The sequence below is a fragment of the Coenobita brevimanus genome, chromosome 23 (genome assembly GCF_032717465.1).
Source record: "Coenobita brevimanus isolate Jiangsu-jjx chromosome 23, ASM3271746v2, whole genome shotgun sequence".
NCBI lineage: Eukaryota > Metazoa > Arthropoda > Malacostraca > Decapoda > Coenobitidae > Coenobita > Coenobita brevimanus.
In genome coordinates this window covers 49,757,831-49,776,755 of record NC_136976.1, presented here as the reverse complement: position 1 = coordinate 49,776,755, position 18,925 = coordinate 49,757,831, and the positions used below count along the sequence as shown (strand labels likewise).

The 18,925-nt window shown below is 42.4% G+C and overlaps 1 protein-coding gene across 1 annotated transcript in view; it reads left to right on the top strand.

The window, feature by feature from the left end:
- The window catches only part of Marf1 (meiosis regulator and mRNA stability factor 1-like protein), a 514,957-nt gene that overhangs the window by 196,661 nt on the left and 299,371 nt on the right, over nt 1-18,925 (top strand). The window contains exon 7 of the mRNA XM_080267004.1: nt 456-686. Within this exon, the coding sequence (XP_080123130.1) occupies nt 456-686 (231 nt within the window). The remainder of the gene's footprint in view (nt 1-455; nt 687-18,925) is intronic.

Here is an 18,925-nt window from a genome sequence, read left to right as displayed (position 1 = left end):
AAATGGTTTCCTGTGCTCCAGGAAACCATTTACTACGCTGGGTGGTAACCATATAACCAAATTTTGGCTCCTGGTGGTTTAGTGGGTAATTATTGCACTCCAGTCGGATTGAGCCGGTGAAGGTTTATATCCAAGGGGTGGTTGGGGTTGATTGCTCATGTAATGCCACTCAGGGATGAGTGAGGCTGGTCACTCTCGTCTTAAATGTTGGGACCAACTTGCCTAGCCCCAGGCTCCTACGTTCCTCATGGGGCAATGTAGGATTGGATGATGGATGGATGGATGGATTATTATTATTATTATTATTATTATTATTATTATTATTATTATTACTATTATATTTATTATTATTATTATTATGGTCAGACAGTATATGAATACTTTTCTAAGATGTATGACAACTTTTCAAAACACACACAGGTGTTCAGCTGTCTTTATTTCTATTTTCCAGGTAGATGTCCTCTTCAGCTTGCACGTGAGAAAGATTTCCCTGAGAATTTTAAGACAGGAGGGTCACAGACTTTCCAAAGCTCCCAGCCAACCATGGGTGAAGTTGGAGCACCCACTTTGTCCTGGAGGGTGAAGGACAGTGTTTTTGACCTCTCTTCCCAGCACCAATCCACATCTGCATTTAAGAGTTATGGGAAGTCCTCAGGTACAACTCTGCCACAGGAACAGTTTACATCGTAAGTTTGCAGTTTGTCACTTCTTGATGTTTATGAGAAGACTCAGAACAAATAGTAATTAGTGGTGGAGTACTGTATAGACGTTTTAGTTACACATTTTTTTGAAAGTCTGACAGTTTGAAAGGCTGATCAGTGAGAATCCAATCACAAAGCAATAGCAAACATGATTGGTGTAGATGGTGTGTGGAGAAGGAATGTACTGCCAGATGGTGTGACATTGGCAGGAGTAAAGAGTGCTATAATGTGGCTGAAGAAGAGGAAGGCAACAGGTGTTGATGTGTGTGCAGAGATAGTTAGTACTGTGGAGAGTAGAGTGAAGTGTTTGTCAGAAGTACAGTGCGGTCTTTATCTATCTACCTATCTGTTCCCAGATGCCTAAATCCCATAAGGGGTGGCCACAGATAAATCACATCCATGTCGCCCTGTCCAGTGCCACATCACCGCCTTGCTCCCAGCTCACACCTTCTCTCATGTACCTCTCCACCCCATCTCTCCATCTCATCCATGGCCTCTCCCTCCCTCCACCTCACTCACATGTATTCTCCTCATTAGTATCTTGCTTTCCATCCTTTCCACGTGGCCAAACCACGTCAATGTATTTTTTCTAATGCTTTGTATCACATCCGCATCCACACCGCAGAGCTCCTTCACTTCCTTATTTTTCAGTCTGTCTCTCCATGTGACTCCACATGCTCCTCTCAGTTAACTCATTTCCACTGCTCTCACTCTTGACTTGTGTCCTTCCAACAAGGTCCAAGCTTCAGTTCTGTACGTTAGAGTTGGTATCACAATACTGTCATGCAGTGACTTTTTTACTTCCATGCTCACTTCTCTGTTCCCTGTTACTACTTTCAAGGAATCAGCAACCTTTCTTCCCTGTTGTATCATTTCAAGCACTTTGCCCTTTAAACTTCCATTCTTACTCATCACACTATGCAAATACTTGAATGCACTCATATTTTCCATTTCCTCCTTATCCAACCTCACTGTACATTCAGTTACTTCATTTCTCTCAGTGACCATAACTTTACGCTTCCCTACATTCACCTTTAGATTCCATTTCTTACACATTCCCAGACTTATTCTCCAAGACTTGCAGTTCCCCTCAGTCTTCACTTAACAATACAGTATCATATGCAAACAACAGTACAGAGAGTTTCCAAACACTGACCTTTCTCATTAGGGCCACTCCAACATTCACTGCCCTACCTTGTACTGTATCACTTTTATAACCTTATCCATATACAGATTGGACAATCATGGGGCATGGCACCAACCAGTTTCAGTCCGACATTCAGATAAAAAAATTCTCTCGGTTCACTGTCCATACACACTGCAGCCTTAGCCCCTCTTGCATACTCTTCACGGCATTCAGCAACTTCCAATTTACTTCATATACAGTATCCTTAATACATTCCACATTCCTTGTCCATCTACTGTGTCATATGCTGTCTCCAAATCCATGAAGGTTGTATACAACTTCATAACCTTGTCTAGGAACTATTCCACTGAAGACCTAAGAATGAATATATGATCTACACAAGCTCTTCCCTTCCTAAAACCTTCCTGTTTTCTCCAACCAATTCCTCTGTTATTTCCCTAATAAGTATCCTACCATATACTTTTCCTGTTAAAGTTAGAAGACAAATGCCCTTACGATTACCACACACTTCTTTTTCCCCTTTTCCTTTGTGCATGGGAATAATTAAACCTGACTTCCAATCCTCCGTGACTACCTTCCTCCCAGGCCAATCTGCATGTCTTCCATATCCATTCTACTACTATCTCTTCCTCATGCTTCAGCATTTCACCACACACTCCATCAGTTCATGGGGCTTTACCCATTTTGACTTTCTTTAACCCCTTAACCGCGGGGCGTCACTTTCGTGACGCTTGGGAGCAAGGGATCATACTGCGGGGCGTCGCTTTTGTGATTCTGTGTTATTTTGAATTCACCCGGGCTTCCAAGCGGGGGCTTGTATCATCTATCAGTACTGCCAATGTCCAACACTAGTCAGCACTCCTAATCTCATCTGTACTCCCATCCATTGTTGACAATTTAGCCATTTCTCCCCGTTCTTGACTCCCCTCCCTACCCCCCCTCCATTACCCTATCCTCTCGCCTGCCCGGACGTGCTACGCTAAGTAAATCTTCCCTGGAATTTTTCACTGATTTCATCCATTGAAATAAGCCCTATGTCCTATTCTTATACCAAATAATATATACAAGAAAGAAATAAGGTAAGTGAGAGTGCCATACACCTGGAATTGGCTAATCATCACCTGACAACACCTCACGTGCACTCGTTCGCTAATTTTCGCTGTTTTTTTCCCCTTGAAATATGCCGTATAATCTATTTTCGTAATAAATATACACGTAAGGAGGGAAGGGAGAAGCCTAAGTGATATTTACATTCACCTGGAACTACCTAATTTATAATGTATTGTCTAGATTTCCTGCCAATCATATCAGTGCTAGACAAAGCTGTTTCAAGATATAACATTGGTAGCTCTGAATATATATCCTAAGTAGGCCTCTAATCTATTTTCGTAATAAATATACATGTAAGGAGGGAAGAGAGAAGCCTAAGTGATATTTACATTCACCTGGAACTACCAAATTTATAATGTATTGTCTAGATTTCCTGCCAATCATATCAGTGATAGACTTAGCTGTTTCAAGAACCAATATTGGTAACTCTGAATAACCCCTAAAGCAGGCCTCCACGCTGGCCCTCACTCCGTTATCAGTTTACTCTCACCTTCCGAAGCGAGAGTACGTATGTTTCTTCTTGCTGACTTCAGTGCCTTTTTTCACCCCCATGCAAATGGCCCTGTGACCTTTACCCCCTACTAAACCTTGTGTGGAAAGAGGTAAAGGACTGACAATTGATAAAATAGTGACTACGATCTTTCTATTGAGTAAAACAGTGCAAGTGGAATTGTAAATAATGTGTAAATAATGTGTAAACAGCAAGTGAAAGTAATGAATGTAAATATACGTGAACAATGGAAACTAGTTTTATAAGTTATTTCAAGTGACAGTGCACAACACAGTGTAAATAAAATAGAAATGTAAATAACGTAAATAAAATAGAGAACGTAAATAGAAATGTAAATGAGTAGTATTATAAGAATACGAGTATATACCCTAGGAGTAATGAAAGTGAAAGTTTCACTCTAGCATGTCTGAATGCTATGAGTTATGAGAGTGAAGATGAAAGTGACATTCACTCTCAATGCCAGTATACAGGACGAGAAAGTGAATGCTACGTATTTTACTGAAAGAAATTGAATCCCTACAGTGACAATAAACTAATACTACTGAAGGAAACTTATGGATAAAGACTGTAGATATATATAAGTGTTATATAGTAATAGAAATATAAAGTGTGAGGGGTTTTATGAATAATAAATGACAGAGTAACAAAAGCGAACTAGTGCCAGTGCGACGATCAGACGCGCTCGTAATTTCCATTGCTTTCACAGTGTGTTTTTTTTTGAGTATGGATCCCAAACTACTTGAAAATTGTAGAATAGTGTTTATAGTGTTTGTATCTGGCTGTGGTAATCATATTACGGGTTGTCGGGAAGTGTAAAGTGGAGACTTCGTTACCCTACTTCAGAGGTCTCCACAAGTCCTACGGTAACCGTTGAAGGCTCAACAATCATTCCAGGAGAAAGCTGAAGGTATGTGCCAAAAGCATATGTAATTTTATTATTCTAGGACTAATAACTGATTTTTGGCAAATATTTTTTGAGAGTCTGTCGGAGCCCAAATAACCTCGCGGCACACGCAAGTCATTGGTAAAGAAGCCCGCGGTGTAGGGGTTAATACTTCCACTACTTCTATTCTAGTGATTCCTTCTTCTCTCCTCACTTCTCTCCTCCTCCCAGCCATTCCCCAGCCACTTAAACTTGCATTACTTTCATTCCCTGTGTTCAACACTTTCTCAAAATGTCTCTAGTATACGAAATTCATGGGACTTTAAAAGCTTCGGTTAAGTGAATTTTATATATATATAAAAGAAAATAATGATAGAGTAATCCCATGATTATCCGTCAGCATAGAGCCAAAGGCATGACTGGATATAGACAATGCCCGGATACGGAGCAATATCCTCTAGTGTACCCATACCCTACTATACCCATATCTATGTGTACAGTACCCCTCCTAATTTTGGCCATGTTATATGGTCTTTCGGCTGTTTTTAGACATCAAAACAGACATTGCAAAATGGAATGTAATTATAAACACTGAGAAAGCAGTGGAGAAAAAAAATTCAAAACCCTACCAATATGTACATTGCCCCTCCTAATTTTGGCAGTGTTCTGTGGTCTTTTGGCTGTTTTTAGACATCAAAACACACATTGCAGTATGCAGTGTAATCCTAAACACTAAGGAAACAATGCATAAACAAACAAAAAATGAAAGAAAATCATTTGGAAGCTGAATGCTAATCGCCCACTAGAATATGCTGTTGGCCAAAGCCAAGATTTTGGCCATATCTTGATACTCTGAAGGTTTCATGTTGATAGCTCAAGCCGTTCATGAGATATAATGGTGTTAAAGGCGGATGATCAAAACTTGTTGACCTTTGGCAGCCATTTTGATGACCTTGACCCCATGCGCCCATTTTCGAACTCAGCCAAGAGTTTGGCCATATCTTGATAACCTGAAGGTTTCATGTTGGTATCTATGAGAACACACACACACACACACACACACACACACACACACACACACACACACACACACACACACACACACACACACACACAGAGGTCGGCAAACACATTATTCCTCCTCATTGTAAAGGTGGGCGATAAAAAAACACCCTACCAATATACACAGTACCCCTCCTAATTTTGGCAGTGTTCAGCGGTCTTTCGGTTGTTTTTAGCCCTTCCAAGATATCAAGATCGTTCAGGCGTTGTCCCTCACAGGAATTCCCCTACGTGCAATGGTGCCACAGTTTCTACTGGGCCAATTATCTGATTAGAGACAAACCTCACTCTCAGTTCACTACCTCTCTCTCTCTCTCTCTCTCTCTCTCTCTCTGCATATAAAATCAACATTTTATGGAGATTTATTTCTATAAAAAGTCTATATGGTTTCATGAATTATTTGAATTTGAGGAAAAACCTCCTGTCTCTCTCTCTCTCTCTCTCTCTGCATCTGAAGTCAACATTTTATGGAGATTTATTTCTATAAAAAGTTTATACGAGTAGCAGGGGTAGGAGCTTCCATCTTTGATGGCGGTCAGAGAGGAAGTGACCTGTGGATTGACACGTGACCTACCCTCACTGACTCACCTGTAAGCATGACAGCATTGGAAAGCAACATTGCCAAGTGTTGAAGTACAGTAATCACTCCAATATCCGACGTAATAGAGCCATAGGTAGGTCCAGATATTGGTTCTGTCCGGATATTGGGCCCCAGCTTATAGACTTGTACTTATGGACCCTAACTCAGAGAAACACCTATACAACCCCCTCTGGACATGCATAGCACCTATTTAAGACCCAAATCACACCAATAAGGCACATAAATGACTGAAATAAATCCAAAAGAAACATAAAATGAGGGTTTAGAAGTATGTTCATACATTAATAAACATTTTGGTACTTATGGACCCTAACCTAGCCTAACTCAGAAAAACACCTTCCTACTGCACATGCATAGCTCCTAACACCGTATTCACACCAATAAAGGACATTAAAGATGAAATGAGGTAAGTATAGCATGGAAAAAAGTACAGTATGAAACGGGCAGGAATTTTTTTTGGGGTGGGGGGATATTGGATCCCAGGACTATTATGTCCGGGTAGTGGGGATGTTCTGATATTGGGCGGCCGGATATTTGAGTGATTACTATTTATAAAAAGTCATTGTTATTGTTAAACACAATAGGCATTTTCTTACACTGTATAGCCTTATTCGAGAATTGTGTATATATATATATATATATATATATATATATATATATATATATATATGTATATATATATATATATATATATATATATATATATATATAAATATATATATATATAAATATATAAATATATATATATATATATATATATATATATGTGTATATATATATATATATATATATATATATATATATATATATATATATATATATATATATATATATATTTCTATCATCATCTTCATCATCAGCCGTTTGAGTATCCACTACAGCACCGGCCTATCCTGACCGAAGTCGGGACGATACAGCCAATGTATCTCTACCAAGTGGCTTAGGCTGTCTAGTAGAGATTGTATGTAGGGTGAGAAGTGCTTGTAAGTGTAATTGTAGTGTTGTAGTGGCTTTGGATGTGCGTGTAGTCTGTGAACCAAGTGTAATCGGCCCGCGCAAGCCGACTGGGTGCAAGCATACTGTATAGTAAGCGACACTGGTTCAACCACAGCACCTCTTGTGTCCGCCAATACAGTACGTGGCTGGGTGAACACTCCCAAAGTTTATTACCTGGGCAGGGCGCGAACCCTGGTTCACCTGTGTACGAAGCGCACACTCTACCACTGTACCACAGAGGCTCCTTATTATATATATATATATATATATATATATATATATATATATATATATATATACACACACATATATTGTATATGTATAGATAGATAGATATGTATGTATGTATGTATGTATGTATATATATAATGTATATACAGTAATCCCGCATATTTCGCGGTAGTTACGTTCTTGTAACCCCCGCGAAAAGTCAATTCCGCGAATACTCTATTAACAATTGAAAACTTGCACTTGTGTCCACCATGCTGCCCATCACACAGTCCATGTCCATACTGATTGCGAGACAATTCGCCGTCAGACAATTCCCCGTCAAAACATGGACGATTCCCCTTCAGAACAATTCGCACCCTGGACGATTCCCCGCCATTCTATAAATATACTAATCAATACTTTCATCAATATACTTATTATTAATTAATCAATATTTTGATAACTATATTTCAGGGGGATCCAGCAGTCTATGTTCAGTAGCGTAGGTTCTGGATATTATTTATTAGTTGCACCTTTAGTCAATAATTAACTTGTTTCTTCCTCGCTGTAGTCGCCTTTGAATTATATTCTAGCGTCACCCATAGCTATCTTCATTAATGAAGGCGAATTGTTTTGTGTTTGTTGTGACTGCGAATTGTCCCGAAACCTCCATACTCATCCCGAAATACCTTCTTACAAGATTGAAAGCACATACACCATTATGAAGGAAAAACGTAACACCGTACTGTAATACACAATTATCTACACATTTATTAACAAAACAGTACAAAATAAAAAGATGCATTAACTGGTGATAGCAAACACTCGCACGGTCGTTTCTTAGCTTGTCCAGTAACACAATTTTCTCTGCTAAGGTCATAACTTGATCGTTTTGTCACTTTGGAGTTCTTACTAATTGTATTATTAGCCCTTGGTGAGGCTGGCTTACGTCCTGGGGCCATGTGGAAAGCAAGTGGGAGGTAAGAGGCTCATATCATAGTGTGGTTACAACCACAACAGCCACCTAAGGCAGTCAGGCGTGGACTGAAGAATGCGGGACAGAGAGCAGTGTTGCCATATCCAAACAACGAAATTATTCTAGGGCAATGAAAAAATTATGCTAGATTGAGCATATTTGTTCCAAGTAAAAAATGAATTATGCTAACTTGAAGCTAAATGATATAATTCTATACATATTCGTGCAACATATTAATTATGTATTGTTTACTATGAAAATATTAAAATGAACCTACATACAGTAAGAGGATAAATATCGGTATCTACCCATACTGCTTTTTCCCACGAAACTTACGTTCTTCTGATGGATTTTGATGTGATTCGTTCGATTTTGAGCATCGTTTCCGTCGGAAATAACGAGATTTTGAGTTAAGACCCCCCCCCATCCCCCTGAAATAATGAGGGATCTTTGGGGAATCGGGGGTTATAGGGAGGGGGGAAAACACAGAAAATGGTCATTTCCGACTGAAATGAAGCTGAAAATCGAATGAATCATACCAAAATCCATCGGAAAAACCTAGGTTTCATGGGTAAAGTACAAAGCTCAAACTTATCCTAACCTAACCTAACCGAACCAAACCGAACCTAACCTAACCTAATCCAACCTAACCTAACCTAATCCAACCCAACCAAGCCCAAACTGAAAGTAACCAATTATTCAAACATCTTCTTACCTTAGTCCACTCTCTCTCTCTCTCTCTCTCTCTCTCTGATTTGTAGCTTGTATAAAATTATTCTAAAAATATTCCATTCCATTCAAAATTATGCTAGAATGATTCTAAAACTTCTAATATGTTAAAAAATATTCCAGACTCGAAAATTTGATCAAAATTATGCTAAAAGAATAAAATTATGCTAGATATGGTAACACTGGCAGAGGGGCCACGGGAAAGGGACAGAGGGTGGCGTGAGTTTACCGCGCTACAATTGGAAGCTGCGGGAATTTCATTTTTTTTTTTTTTTTCTGTATATTCAAGGATATTTTTGTTGAACTTATTAATGCTAAGAAAATCCGTGAGAGGGCAAAACCGTAGACAAAAAATCCGCAAAAAATGCGGGATTACTGTATATATATAATGTAAATAAATTTTATATAGAAGTAGTAATTAGCTGACATGAGACAGAGAGGTTTATTTTGGTACAGATTTGGCAGCGTCGCATGAAGGGGAATTCCCGTGAGGGACAACGCCCAACCAATCTTGATATTTTGGAAGGACTATAGACATCAAAACACACATAGCAACTTGCAGTATACTCCAAAACACTAAGAAAACAATGTATAAACAATAACAAAAACATTAGGCAAAACTCTACTGATATTTACTGTACCCCTCCTAATATTGGCAGCGTTCTGAGGTCTTTCGGCTGTTTTAAGACATCAGAAGACACATTGCAACATGTAATATAATCCCAAACTAAGAAAACAATGCACAAGCAACAACAAAAACAAAAAACTACCAACATGCACTGTACCCCTCTTAAGTTTGGCAGTGTGTGGGGTTTTGGCTATTTTTAGACATCAAAACACTCATCGGAATAAGTAATGTAATCGTAAACGCTAAGAAATCAGTGCATAAACAATAAAAGTTATATACTGGGTATTAAAAAAAAAAAAACACACATAAATGCACAGTACATGTACCACCCAGTAAACTGCTGACAGACGTCGTAACCTGCCAGGTTGCAGCAGTTGTACTGGTATATCCCATGTGGAGAAGTGGCTAACACAGTCATGTAGCAAAGGTCAAAGAACTCGTCCTTCTCTTTCTCCTCCGCCTGCTCAAGCCGGCTGATGAGCGGGAACATGCGGCGAGGTGATTGAGCCCTACCCACCTCAGGACTCTCTGAAGACAACCACAAGCTCACGTTTAATGGCTACTCATTGGCTGTCGATGTGCTCGGTTGTGGGTCGAAGAGTGAAAACTGGGGTCGAGCAGGTTGTGGTGGTAGTGGTGGGGAGAAGGGGATGGCACTCGCTTGGGTGGCGGCCTTGATAAAGGAGTCGATCATCGTCTGACAATGGGTGTGGTGATTTTGTTGGAGGATGAGAGCATCCATGACTGCCTGCAGATCCCTGGCCAGGTTGAGTGGCATCAACTCCCTGTAGCAATGAGGGTGCTCTGCATATTTGAGCACCTGCTCAATGATGGCCCACAGCACACCAAGACGAGGGAGTGATGGAGTGGCTGGGTGGCCAGAGTCAGGGTCCTCATCCTTGTCGTTTTTCTCTGTCGGCCCCACAGAGACAGCAGTGGTGATCTCATCAGACAACGTCTGATAACCTGGATCTCCGCTGTCATCATCCAGCCAATCCCTCAGGTTGTCAATGTCCACATTCTCACTTACGTTTTGTAGATGAAGGTGGAAATTGTCCATGTTACATCCTTCAGAGTTGTGCACAGCCTTACATCCCTGAAGGAGACGAGACCAACCACTTTCAAGGTTTTGATTGAGACTTCCATCCAAACATTGGCCCAGTTGAAACTTGCAGACTTTCTGTTGTAATGCTGTAGATTCTCCAAGGTCCTCTTCCCATGTGTGTCAACCCCTTCCTCATCCTGAGGCACCGCCATCACCTCATCGAGGAACCTCCATCGGTACAGTCTCTTGGTCTTCAGGATAACACCTTGGTCCATTGGTTGAATGAGAGCAGTCGTATTAGGTGGCAGAAACATGCACCTAACACTGCCGTTATCAGCAACCAAATCCTGCTCTGACGGATGCACAAGGCCATTGTCGAGGATTAGGAGAGCCTTCACCTGGCCGCGAGAGATGCCAAGTTCCTCAGTCTAATAACAGATAACCTCCTTGACAGAGTGTCTGTGGAACCAATCTCTGAAGATCTTTGTGGCAAGCCAGGCCTTAACAGAATGGTATCACACAACAGCCAGGCTGTCCACCAACCCATGGAGACTACGTGGCTGTTTTGATCATCTGACAGTAATGGGTTTGAGGCAGTGCATCCTGTTAGCATTGGCACAGTGTAGCACTGAGACATGTTTTGACAACTTGTGACCAGGAACAGTCTTCTCCATCTCTTCTGCCAGGGTTTTGGTGGGCACAGAAGGGAAGAACTGGCCAATTTCGTCAGCATTGTACACCTGACTGAGAACAAGGCCCTCCATCTCGATCAGGCTCTGCACTTTCTGGTGAAACGTCTCAACATCCTCCAGGGCCACTTCCAAAGCCTCGCCATGTGCTTTATGGCCAGTAAGTCTATGTCGAAGTTTGAACTGGAAGTGCCAATCCTTGGATGCCTTAAGTCGTGCACGTTGTGCATGCATGTAGACTTCTCAGCTGCAGCCCAAGCACATACCATACAAGCACGCCGTCACCCCGTTGCTGGTGAAACCAAACAAAGTCGAATGGTTGATGATGGCGTAGCAGGGCTGGGACATCACCTTCTGGTCGCCTTTCATGTTAGTATTGTTGTAGTCCTATCTGTATTGAGTCGGCTTGTCCTGTGATTTCTTGATATCAGGCAAAGTTGAGTGGGGCAAGTCAGATTCATGCCAGCCCGTGTCAGCCAGGCCCAGTATTTCACACATCTTCTCCAGAGTCAAAACCCTCCTCATTCATTATTTCTTATGGTGGTGGGGCCATCGTCACACACACGAGAACACCACAGGAGAGAATTAAGGCCTGCAGAAGGTAAGGCACCACCACAAACGCAGCAGTGGGAGCTGCCATTGTTTTATCTCAGCGAAGCACATCCATACGCGGAGAGACAGAGGCAGGAACTGAGATGCAGTAGCGCTGGGAGTGTATGGTGTTGGCTTGTCTCTATCCATGCTTGGCTATGAGCATGCAAACAAATCACAGAACACTTACCTACTAGCGCAAGAGTCCTTTTTGCTCGCCCAGACATAAGTCACAACTTGGCAGAAACACCGGGTCCCCGTACATCATGGGTCTAATGAATGGACAAGTAATCTAGATGGTGATGCGACTTTGACCATTTGGTAAGGGGAGGGGATGGCTGTGCGTACTGGGAGTTTCTGATTAATCCGGGCGGCCAGGGTGATTTTGAGGGATCTGTACAGCCATTCTCGTTCACCTTGTGGGTTACGCTCTGTCTTCCTTGCTCACTGTGGAATGTAAACAGTGATCAGGATGGCCGGGGAACTTCAACTAATTGATAGAGATCTGCACAGTCATTCTCGCTCAGCTCGTGAGTCACGTCTGTTTTCCTCGCGCACTACCGTATGGGCATGTTTCCGATGATCGGGGTGGCTGGGTGATTTTGACCATACGGTAGGGATCCATACAGCCATTCTTGCTGAGCTTGTGGGTTTCGGTCTGTTACCAGTGGGTGGACAGAGAGGCTGGTGAGCCAGGTAATGGACTTTCTTGACTTTGTAGGCCGGCCTGGGTGGCTGGGGGATTTTGACCATACGGTAGGGATCTGTACAGCCATTCTCGCTCAGCTTGTGGGTTAGGGTTTTCAATATTACCCACATGAGGACAGAGAGGCCGGTGAGCGTGCCAACAGACCCTTTTTTTTTTTTTTTCCCCCCCCCCAAGGCTAGCCTGGGTGATCGGGTGAGTTCAGCCATATGTTAGGGATCCGTACAGCCATTCTTGTTCAGCCTATGGGTTAGGGTCTGTTACCTGCACATGGACAGAGAGGCTGGTGATCCATGAAAGTTTTTTTTTTTTTTTTTTTTTTTTGCGCCAGCCAGCCGCTGAAGCTGGAACTTTTATATCTGGTTACGGACAAATAAATCCAGATATGGTAATAATAAGCCAAGGCCTAATGAACGGATATGGACCATGAGTGGATATGGACCATCTGGGTAATCGAGGGGTTACTGTATACTGTACAGAACAATATTGTATGTACCTGTACTTACGAAAATGCACCCCATCATCATAGAAGTTGTACATGTAATAACAGTGGATACACATATATCACATAATACTCAAGAGAACAGTAATGCACTCACCAGTCACACATTTCTGGTGTTCAAAGGAGATTCCATGGTATAACCTAGCGACACTCCAGTGACATAATCTAGGCAGTCAGCCACCACCACCATCATCAGTGCACTTCTGAGTACTCCTCATTCTATCTTGTTACATATTTCTATTTTATGTTTCAAAGTAAGTACAACTCTTTTCCTCTTGTTTCCACCACTTTGGTTCACCTTGGAAAGAACCAATACAATATATATCACAGGAGCAAGCTGGGCACGTGCAAACACGATGTAAGGATGATGGGTAACCTGATGCTTGCCCTAACAGAAACATTGTAAACTATCATGGATGACGTGAAAAGAGCCTGCTAGATTTGAAATATTGGTTGGATCTCGGATTTCTTTGGTAAATTGAATTGAGAATTAGTTAGCAAAACCTTCAGTTACTTGCATTTTCTGGTTGAAAGATTATCATACAATCAAGACTCTGCTGTATATAAGAAAGCTTGGATGAATGGAACCATATTGGACCAGGAATGGTAGAGGGGAAAAAAAGACTGTGATTGTACATGTACATTACATCTGTCTAAGAATAAAGGTGAACAAAGTGAATGCTAAAATATTGTGGTGTAAGTCTGTTGGGTATTGTTGGAAAGGTACACCCTCTGCAAATTGACTTAGGACCTACACACAGAATTGCTATGGGAAAGTTGTCTGTCATTGCTTTTGTGTTTCCACCTCTACCAAGGGAAGTTTTTGGGCAAGAAGTAACTGGCAGCTCCCCTGGTGTTGGCGGGAGGTGGTGAAACACTCATCATGTCAGTGCTTGCCCAGAAGCGAGAGTGGGAGTATGTGTTCCCATCACTCCGAGCTTGGACCTCCCTCTTTTTTCATATGCATTACTGTTTGCCCTGTTATTTACATAGTCAAGTTGTCATACCTGGAAAGTAATGCTTAAGGGATGAGAGGGTCCGTATTATTGCATGGAGCCAGGAGCCAGGATAATTCCCTGTCAACACAATTTGTGAACATAGTGAATGCGCAGAGTCAACCGTCATGAAGATTCTTGCTGCAGCGCGCGGCCTGCCACATGAGCACAAGTATGGCGGTGGAAAGAAGAGGACGACTTCCAGAGGTACAGATATGCTTCTGAAGAGGGAAATAATCAAGAATCCTCGACTGACAGTAGCAGAATTGAAGAGAATTCATCCCCAGCTGTTACAAGACGTCTCAGTTCGAACTATCCAACACCGCTTGCAGAAGGAGCTGGGTTTGCCAAGCCACACCGCAGCCAAGAAACTGCTTCTCACTGACCGCATGACGAAGCAGCACATTCAGTTTGCCAAGAAGTATGCACACTGGACATCAGATGAGTGGAGAAAAGTTACATTTTCCAATGAAAATACATTTTAAGTGTTCGAGGTGTGTTCTACCAAGGTTCGTTGTCCAGCCTCCCGTAGTCGACATGACCCTGCTTACACTGCTGACTGTTAAGCACCCACAGTCAGTAATGGTATGGGGGTGTTTCTCAGGTGAAATGGAAAGGAGAGGCCTCTACTTTCTTCCTAAGAACTTGATGATGAATGGTGGCCAGTACATTCAAGTTCTGAAAGATCATTTGTTTAACTTTTTTGTTATTCATGGGTGCAACTTTTTCATGCACGATTCAAATCCATGTCATATGTCAAGAAAGGTGACAAAATGGCTTCAGGATAATCGGATTGAGGTCCTCGATTAGCCTGGCAACAGTCCTGATCTAAAGCCGATAGAAAACTGCTGGGCAGAGATGAAGAAAATCTTGGCAGAGAAGAAGACACCCAATCTGGACAATCTCAAGACTGAACTGACAGATGTTTGGTGCAAAGAAATGTCCTTAGATTACTTTAGAGATATATGTGATTCCATGTCAAAACACATCCAACTGGTCCTGAAAAACAAGGGAAACATGATTTCATATTAATGAATGGCATTTCATAAACACTGTGATATACTGTACTATGATTTCTGTATTTTTTAACCCCTAGGCGCCGGGCATGGGTTTACCTATCCACGTCCCAGAACTGGGTTATTTTCAGGATAATCGATTGCCCCCCCCCCCCTTTTTTTTTACAAATCAATCGCGGATGACAAAAAACACATAAAAAGTGCATACTTACTCGCTGGTGGCGATTTGGAGGTGGTGGTGTGGTGTGAGGGAGCCGGTGCGTGGCAGCTTGGCTGAGCGTGCTCAAGGTTGCGGTGGTGTGTTAGCGGTGGTGATGGAGGGAGGTGGGGGATTATTTCACATCAAAATAAGTGTTGGAGTGTGTCTTTGGTTTTCGCATTAATTCACAATGTCATATAAACACAATATTACAATTAAAATAGCAAAAAAACACAATAAAGTCACTAATAAAGATCGGCTTACTTTACGTTTCCCATGATACTTATTTTCTAATAAATTTATATCTGTTGAAGTATTCACAATTATTTACACACTATTGACACATTATTTAACTTTTTTTAATACTTCTTGACAGTGTGATACTCCCTAAAGCAAGGCAGGCATAGGGCAACACCACACTCCTTAGACCAAGAGCTGACATCCTTGCATTTTTGTGGGCGTTTGGTGGTGTGCTTGCACACAAAGCACGCCCTTTGTCCTCATGATCTAGCACCAGTACCAGGAATGTCATCTAGGAAATTATGGGAAATGAAGTCCCGGGCCAAAAGGCGGTCTGGCATGCCAGCTGTAGGATGACGGCCAGGTACTGTCAAGGTTAGAGTTCGTTGTGAGGAAAAATTGTTCTCTATTACTGTCTTGCTAAACAGCCTCAGTGATATGCGGTTGCGCGTTTTGGCTAAGTACAAATTACATGCATTAAGGATGGTGATGTCAGTGAGGTGTAAGAACATTTTCTTATACCACTTCACACACTTACGTACACACTCCACAGCCCCTATCTGCATATCACTTTTGTTCACGAGGCGCATGTTGTAGGTATAGTCCACTACAGCATCAGGCTTCACAATAGGTTGCCTTGTTGCTCTATCTACTTTGCCACTATCTACCATGCGATCTCTGTGCACTGTTGTAATTATATTCACATTATGCTTTTCCTGCCACCTTATTGCTAACATGTTCTGTGCTTTTTTCAACTGCACTTCACCACGTCTCAGACGTCCCTCAAATTTTGGCCAATTTTTCCTGTTGGTGCGCACTGTTCCACATGAGCCTGTATCGTGCTGTAGCAGATACTGAGTCAGTACTGGAGATGTATAATAATTGTCTGTGTAGAACACATGCTTTGCATTTAGATACTGATCTATCAGTTTCTTCACAACCGCACCTGAGAATCCATATGGGTTATTTCTTGGAATGTCTGTATCACTCCCAGTATACACTATCATGTCCAACACATACCCAGTTTTGCAGTCACATAACAGAAAGAATTTTATGCCAAAGCAATGTGTTTTTGAGGGAATGTACTGTCTGAACAGAACATGGCCACGAAACAGCACCAGAGACTCTTCTATCCCAATTTTCTGAAATGGTCTAAAGAATTTTATAAATCTTTCTCTCAGCATTTTGAAAAATTTTCGAATCTTCCACAGGCGGTCACGTGGTTCTAGGTGGTCATTATCAGCAAAGTGTAAGTATCTAAGCAAAGCAAGGAAGTGATCTCTGGACATGTACTTGGCAAACTGGACATGTACTTGGCAAATACAGGAGTAGCTATAATGTCATCCTGTATCCAATAATCATGAAGAACATGTTTCTTTACATGTGCCATCATCAATAATGCAAGGAAGACATACATCTCTCCAACATCAGGCACAGTCCAGCATCGCATCTTTGCTGCAGAGGGAGGGCCAGTATGGTTCCTTCTACAATTATCATAATAAACCTGACTTTGATCACAGAGGAACTGCACCATTTCGATTTCAAAAAAGAGCTGGAAATAATCCAACTCTGTTGCTTTGTCACCTAGAGTAAATTCATCAGTGAATCCTGCATTATTTTCATCAAAATCCAGCACATTTGGCACAAAATCACTGCCTTCACTCCACGATATTACATCAGTTTCTGCTTCAGGTTGAGTTTCCTCCACCTCCACACCACCGCACTCCTCCTCTTCCTCCTCTCCCGCCACAACCTCAGCCTCCATTGTGCGCACTTCTTCCTCATAATCATAATCAGGGTCACTATCATCACTGTTGGTATCGCTAGCTGATGAAAATATCTTCCCACTCAGGTTTGCCAACTCCTGAAGGTACACCTCCTCACTTGGACCCCTGGGGCATTTCTTTGCAGGGGTGGAATGCATGGGGGGGGGGGGAGCGAGGCCTGGATGGTCCTGGCTGTCCTTCCATTGTCATGGTACACAGTGAACTGGCATGAAATGGAGGGGTCAAGGACAGGGTAGTGCATGGGAGGCTGGCTAGGGTCAGTACAAATATACTCAAGCACCCATATCTCTCCCCCACACCCCCTCAGGGCCCCCTAGTAGCCCTCTCCACCACCCCACCCCACCCCTCCCCTACCCCTACCCCGAACCTAGTATCAGCTGGTTCAAGCCAGTATCCCTACGCCGGCCTCCCACCACCCACCATCCCTATGCTGGCCTCCCACCACCCACCAGCACAGCCCTCCTCACTGCTAGGCTGCCCTCCCCCTCCCACCCTCACCCCAACCCCCTCCCCTGGCCAGCCAGCGTGACCCTGCGCACCAGCCATGCCGGGACAATAGTCTGAGTCCATGTGGCGCGCTACAAAGTTCAAACATGCTCATGAAAAATCAAAACGTCATATGACGTGAACCGTAGGCCTCTACCAACACGTCATATGACGTGGACTGGTGCCTAGGGGTTAATACCTTGTGGGGGTAGGTCCTAAGTCAATTTGCGGTAGCTGTTTGTACCTGATATATGTCTGTGGAAGAATTATCAGGCATGGTAAAAGATATATCAGGAACTTGGTTAGCACAGACCAGGTTGGCTTTAGGAGTGATAAGGGATATGAAGATCAAATATTTGCAGTTAGACAGTGGGGAAAGCTTGTTATAAAGGATTGTAAGGTAACATTATAAAAATCATTCAATCCTGTGTTGCCCCATGAGGAGCATAGGAACTCGGGGCTCGGCAAGTTGGTCCTGACGTTTAAGATGAAGGCGAACAGCCTCACTCACGTGAGTGGCATTACATGAGCAATAAACCCCAACCTCCCCATGGATATAGACCTACAAAGGTTCAATCTGATTGGAGCACCTTAACCCGTGGATTGCACAATTACCCTTTTTTTTTTCCCACCCTGTGGTGTGCAAAATATGAGGGATATATATATGTTTTTAAAGTGTTTGTTTAATATAAACTTGAAGATAAACATTCAGGGCATCATCTGGTGAATAGAAACAATCTCTCTCTCTCTGTCTTTCCATCTTTGCGTAGGGCCATGCATAAGTTTACATAGGGGAGTAATTAAAAAATGAAAAGAAAAAAGTCTCTCTCTCTGTCTTTCTTTGCGTAGCGCCATGCGTAAGTTTGGGTAGGGGTGGAGTAGTTAGTGGTGATGCACGGCCAGCACAGCCTGAGCTGTGGCTCGTAACATGACGCTACCCAGCCTGAGCTGTGGCTTGCAATCCACGGGTTAAATTCCCACTAAACCACCAGGCGCCATAATTTGGTTATATGGTTACCACCCAGCCTAGTAAATGGTTTCCTGGTGTTCAGGAAATCATTTGGCTTGTAACTCAGGGTAGAGTTACCCATAGACAGAAGCAAGAGGAAAGAATG